At 32.4% G+C, this 6,550-nt stretch overlaps 2 protein-coding genes across 2 annotated transcripts in view; one reads left to right on the top strand and one right to left on the bottom strand.

The window, feature by feature from the left end:
- The window catches only part of LOC106472172 (deoxyhypusine hydroxylase-like), a gene marked incomplete at its 5' end in the record, with an annotated part of 22,812 nt that extends 20,160 nt beyond the window's left edge, over positions 1-2,652 (top strand). The window contains one exon of the mRNA XM_013932800.2: positions 1,895-2,652. Within this exon, the coding sequence (XP_013788254.1) occupies positions 1,895-2,256 (362 nt within the window). The remainder of the gene's footprint in view (positions 1-1,894) is intronic.
- Positions 2,653-3,480: 828 nt separating this feature from the next.
- LOC106472173 (MAM and LDL-receptor class A domain-containing protein 1-like) overlaps positions 3,481-6,550 on the bottom strand; it is a gene marked incomplete at its 5' end in the record, with an annotated part of 30,942 nt that continues 27,872 nt past the window's right edge. Inside the window, 3 exons of the mRNA XM_022400779.1 lie at positions 3,481-3,642; positions 5,477-5,552; positions 6,087-6,379. Coding sequence (XP_022256487.1) covers positions 3,602-3,642; positions 5,477-5,552; positions 6,087-6,379 — 410 coding nt within the window. The remainder of the gene's footprint in view (positions 3,643-5,476; positions 5,553-6,086; positions 6,380-6,550) is intronic.

The raw sequence follows: 6,550 nt of genomic DNA on the forward strand, positions 1-6,550 counted from the left end.
CTGATGTTGTGCAGTGGGGGTTTCCATCTGATTGAGTTTGATGTGACCTGCCACATTGGCACATTTCTTCCAACTGTTATTTGGATGTTGGTTCAATGTATGTAGTGTTGTTTGTAGATTTGTGCATGTGTCCATTTGGAAGATCGGTTTGCACAGTATATAGTTGTGTTCTAATAATGGCTGGAGACGGCTTAAATGGGTAATGAAGAAAAACTTTAATATACGTTTAACATGACTTATATTAAAGTTTTTCTTCATTACCCATTTAAGCCGTCTCCAGCCATTATTAGTCTCAAAGTGGGTTCCTCCTCATCGAATAGTTGTGTTCTACTTATCTTGAGATGAAGACAGTGTGGACCCTCCTCCTACCATGGATCAGAGGTTCTAATCCCGGTACCACTTGGTTTTGGACTGGAGTTAACTGGCTACTTATGGTCTGTTGTGCCCTCACTGCTCTACACCTTGGAGCACATCCATTTTAGCTTTCCCCACATTCCTGTCTGTAGATGGTTCTTCTATAGTATTTTTTTCTATGGGATTGAGATTCTGGTATACTGTAGTTTGGAATTCAACCCACCAGATTTTCTCTTTCCACAATGGGTGCAGAGTATACCTAGTACAGAAGTGGTGCAATCTCCTGCATGTTTACCTCTCCCAATGGGATTACACTTCAGGGGTGTTCTTCAGATGCTTTCGAAGGATACTTCTTTCTATCCGTCGCACTGGTCCCTCAGCCTATTCAATGTGGAATTCTAGCTATCCATATGAAAAGAGATAATGTACTATATTGGAAGTTATTATTTTCCTATACTGAAAATATATATCTGATAGGTACTTACCTTCTCTTGCACTTCCCACCCTTCTTCCCCAATGAAAACCAGTTCTTCCTTTTCTGCCTAATCTCAAAGTGATAGTTTGGTAGACTCGAATAGAGGGAGTTATACATCTGGAAGGTGAGTCACACTCCTTTTAGTGGAGGGTTGTTACAGATGAATTACATTCGAGACACAATTAAAACATGTTGATCTTTGGGTACGTGGGAGCTCAAGACTTGTGGCGTGTGAAATAATTTTTGCATATAGGGGGCAGCACTGAATGAGAGGAGGTAAGTACCTATCGGAAATATATTTTCGGTATAAAAAAATAATAACTTTTGGACAAACCTAAAGGGGTACTGTTATAGATAGTTTGTTAATTGAAACAAGTTTATCTTTGTTTGTGTTATTAAACACTAACACTAATTAAGCTTTCATAAATAAGATAAATATGTTACATTTCATACCACAAAATCAAATTCCAGAAAAAATACAGCTAATATTTCACAAAGATTATTAGAAAATTATCCAGTACCTTATAAAGTAGATTTTCACCTGTAAGTACATATCTTATACATAATGTATTTTTTATTGCTGATAATCTAACTATTTTCACCAAAGTCAATCAAAATCATAACTTGAGCTGAAATAATAAGACTTGAACTCTCCATAATTTAATGGCTGAACAATTATTGAGGACTTGCACAACAAAAAATGGAACTGTGTTTTGTAATGATTAGCAGAAAAGATTACTATTAAGTCTATTATTTTAATTTTGATATTGCTAATCTGAAAAGAATGTTAAGAAATATTTCAGATATTTTTTTCAGGCATTTGATATATATATATCATTTTTGTGTAGTAATAATAGACTGAGCTATATATGTGACTAATATTCAGTCAAAATATTTTACTGTCATTAAGCCTAATGTTATATAGTCTGTGCTTAGATTTTTAGAAGAGTCAGTTCATCAATCCTTCTTTTCCAATAACCTAACTCTCAAGTATCTCTTAGTCATTGATTCTAGTTATAAGTTTCAATATGAATACTGATACAAACATATCTATTTGATTTCCAGGCTTGAAATGTAGCAGTGCATTATTTCGTCATGAAATAGCGTATGTGTTGGGTCAAATTCAAAGTAATGCCTGTGTTAAACAATTGACTGACTCCCTTAGTGACTTGAAAGAGAATGAGATGGTCAGACATGAATGTGCTGAAGCTCTTGGGTCTATTGCACATGAAGAATGCAGGGATATCCTCAAAAAATTCTTAAAAGATGAAAAACGGGTAGTTTATGAGAGCTGTGAAGTAGCCCTAGACATGTGTAATTATGAGACTAGTGATGAATTTCAGTATGCTGATTATCTGGTAAAAGTAAAAGAATGTAATTTGGAAAACCAGGAAGTAAAAAGTAAACATGGACGACCCAATTCATAGAATGCCTTGGAATACTCAGAGGGTTGATGTAAGATCCAAAAATAAAGGTTGAACTTAGTGAATACTGACTGTGTATTCTTGCTTGTTTTTAACTTGCTTTTAATGATATAATTATACATTTAAAAGAAAAAAATGTTTAAATGTATTTATGACATAGACTTTTTAGGACGTCCACCATATTTTTAATTTTTACTTTCCATTAACCATATAAAACTGATTAAGGTTATTTACATATGTAAAAGTTATCTTTTATAGTTTTTCAACACTCCAAAATGATGTAGCTTAAAAATTGTGTTTGTGTGAGAGTGGCAAATATCATTTTGACATTGAAAGTTTGGTGAGTAAAACTGTTTGAAATTGTATTGTTATTTCAATAAAAACAAAAGTAATAAAGTATTACAACGATTTTGTTTTTTATATTTTTCATATGAGTTGTCAGGGTATGTAAGTAATCAAAAATGAAGTTAGTAGAATTGATTTTAGACAGTAGAATCAACTTCTGACTATCCTACTACCAACAGATGTTGAATGAATACTGCCATATTTCTAATGGTTTTTTTTTGTTGGTATTTTTCCTTCTGTATATTGGTTTCTTGTTTTGTCCACAAATTTTAACAGAATAATATATATAATGGATTATTTGATAATATTGGCAATGAATCAGTCAAAAAACATAACTTTTTTTAGTTATTTATATGTACAGTAATTAGATATTGGCCAAGGAAAAATTATTTTGAATTGTATAAGAAAGAAGGGACATTTATGCAAGGAAATGTATATATATATATTAAACATACTTCTTATGACAATTAACTTTTTTGGATTCTAATTATTTAGCCAGTTTCAGTTTTAAAGAAGCTATGTACAGGTATAACAGTGATGATTCTGTTTTATAGTAGTGAAAGTTTAAGGCAATTTATAATAAGATTCTGGCTAACTGGAAAAGGATCAGAAATGGTTTTCTTTTAAAGCATCAAGGCTGCTAGAGGATGTTTTGTAGATTAAGTTCTTTTGTGTTTCTTGCTTCCAAATGAATATATACTTATAATAGATTTATTATTAGAAATTTCTGTTTCTAGTATTTGTATAACATTGACACAGCCATAACTTGCCAATAACAAATTAAGAGGAAGCTTACAGCAATGATACCCAACTGAGAACGAAAGGTAGTGTGATCATAGAGACTTTTGTGTTTTACCTGTCACTCGTAATTAAGACTAATTGTTATTAATTGAAAGTTTTATTTAAGATCATTAGCAACTCTTCTGGTAGAAACTATTACATAATGAAACTGTTTGTATAAGAATGATAGTCTTTCCCTTCCCATTACTACTGCAGCTTCTCATTAGACTTCAATTTCAGTTAGTGCTGCCCTAGCTGGTCGAGCTAGAAGATGAAAAAATAATATTAGTGTCTAGACAATTAGTTTAAAAACTTACACTTTTAATATAATTTTATTTCATGTGTACTGTTTATGGTAGACATCAAGCTTGCTAACACTTTTCTAGAAACCTTTTCGACACCAGAGACACACCTTATTTCAAGGTAGACTACTGTAATTTTATGTATTCCAATAAGTACTATTTTATAATAAAAATAAATACTAATTTGTTTAATTTTCACCTTTAGATAAAATTACCCCTTTTCGGCATTTCATAGCAGTGAAATCATCCACAGTCTTATCCATATTCAATTTTCTTGCTTGTGCTTGTTCTATACTCGACAAAGCTAATCCTGATAGTCTTTCTTGATACATTGTACTTCTTGTGTATGTTTTAATTAGCTTAAGTTTGGAAAATGTTCTCTCAACAGTGGCAATGGTTAAAAACAAAAAGCAGACTGTGCAGATGTCAGGAAAAGATAACCCACGGCATTGTTTTCAACAATAAGAAGGTGGGTTATCTCTTTGACTGAACTGAGTTTTTAAATGTCATTCCTAAGAGATGCTCAGAAACTTAGCGTTTCATATATAGAAATAATGGTAATATGTCACTGCTGTATGCTTTCCAAACAAGAATTAAACACTGTAATTTTGAAATTTTGTTTGACATCTGTTACTCTGCACTTTGCTTACAGCATCATATTGTCTTTTCTTCGAAATTGCAGTTAATGCCCCACTTTAATGCAAGAAAAACTGCAGTCTCCCTTGCATTCTCAAATTCATTATGATAGGCTGTCAGTGTTTCAGTAGCATTTTAAATTTGTTTTGCGGCTTTCGTAAGATCAAATGATACTCGCTGTAACATGTTAGAGACAACATTTAGTTTCTAATATTTTGCACTGAAGGGCTACAAGAAAAACAAACTGGTAACATTCAAGCTTTTTTTATATATAAGCTTCAGATACTTCATCACTTCTTCTTAACAGAAGAATGATTCTAGATTGTGCCAACCGTCCTATTGATGCTCATTGGCTGTTGTTGATTTTCTGTTGATTATTTGTGTGCGGAAGGTAAGAAAAGTGTTTTGTTTATTTTTTCACTACCTTTTCCCCGGCCCAGGTCCCGTCGCAATGCTGCTACGGATGTATGTACGCCACTGATCAAAGTGACCTAGAAATGAAAACGACTAACCGGATATGCTTTTTTACATTTTGTAATTTTTAATCAATTTCTGTAAAATATTAAAGTTTAAACATTCTGAGTGCAGCTTAATACAAGTTTTGTAAGTAAGGTTAAATTATATTATGCAGGGGTCGAAAGTACCTCGTCAGTCGCGAATTAATTGATTAATTAATACAAGGTTCAACACACCTCAGACCTTTTTGTCTATGATTTGAGATGTACGATTCAAAACTTGACGATCCATTTGACGATCCATCGCAAGTTCATACATGTCGAGCAGTGTCAGATTAAAGAATTTTGTAATCTTATGCACTGTGGATAATTTGCTTCTCCTTACTTAAGCTATACAAAGCACGTGTTATATACAGCCTGTAAATATCGGAACAATTCCTAATATTATTGTTATTAATAATTATAATACTTCAATCTTTCTTAGCAAAAAACACACAGGCATCATCAGTATAGAAATTTCGTGTTCCTGCTCTAACAATTCAATAATAAATATAATTAATGAAAAAAAAAAATCCTTGAACTTACCAATAGGTTGAGAAACATTACGGTCAGTGTTACGTAATATATGAAAAGTTATTTTAATGAAATGAACTAAGGTATTATGTGGAAACAGCAAAAAGAGAATTAAAAAGTATGTATGCTTACTTTCGCACTCTCCTTCGTAAAACGTTATATCATCCAAAGCAAATCCTCCATCCGTTGCCTCTCCTTCGAACTGTACCTGTGCCATAACAAAATAATCCGTTCATGTTTATCGAATCAAACAGTGTTTTGAATAATACGATGAAGTTACAAAATGTGATGTCAAAACCAAAGCAGAGGCTTGATACATTGTAATAGTGTTTTGAAAAGTAATGACGGAGCTTCCTTACTAAATTTCACTATTGATGTGTAAGTTTTAAAAAAGAAGGAAGGTCTTCAGTACTGATTTTCCAAACAGCAGGGCCATAATATTTTAAATATAGTAAGTCTGGGGTAACTTCAATTATGAATCCTAATTAACCAGCTTGTAAAGAGTACAAGACTTAGAATCTTGCTATGAAATTTCAGGGTATATGCTAAGTCGTATTTTAACGTTTCTTTACAAATATGTATATTAAGTTTTAACATATTTATTTATTTTAAATAATACTTTTTTGTGTTTTACCTGATTTAAATATTAGTAATAATTTGAATATACAAAGCTTCCTATGTTACTTTTAAACCAATCTATTCGTTATATAAGGTGTATCAGTTTTTACATTAAATTACTTACTGTATACGGTGTATCAGTTTTTACAACAGTCTGAGCATAATTCCAATCAGGTCGACTTGTGTCGAACATGCGAGTCGAGAAACGCCATAACACATCACGATTTTCAGGTTCAGCGTCCGATGCCGGCAATCCCACACGAACCACACTTAGCGTGGTTGACTCTCCTCGTCCAAATGGAGCAAACCAAAAACTTATACAACGATTATCCACAAGGGCTAACTCAAACTTTGGACTTCGAAGGATGGGATTTTGAACAACATTTTGATTGAAGATGTCAAAGAAAGCATAACCAGCTGAAAACAGTAAAAGAAGAAATGTTTTCTAGTGATTAATATTTTTTTACAAATCTTTAAATGTGATAAAGAAATTTGCAAATATTCATCGACACCTACTATTATACACACTGAGTGGTCACAAGTAAATAGACACCTAATTTTTCGTCATTTAACTGATTTATGCTAACT

This window comes from Limulus polyphemus, unplaced genomic scaffold (assembly GCF_000517525.1).
Source record: "Limulus polyphemus unplaced genomic scaffold, Limulus_polyphemus-2.1.2 Scaffold5137, whole genome shotgun sequence".
Lineage (NCBI taxonomy): Eukaryota > Metazoa > Arthropoda > Merostomata > Xiphosura > Limulidae > Limulus > Limulus polyphemus.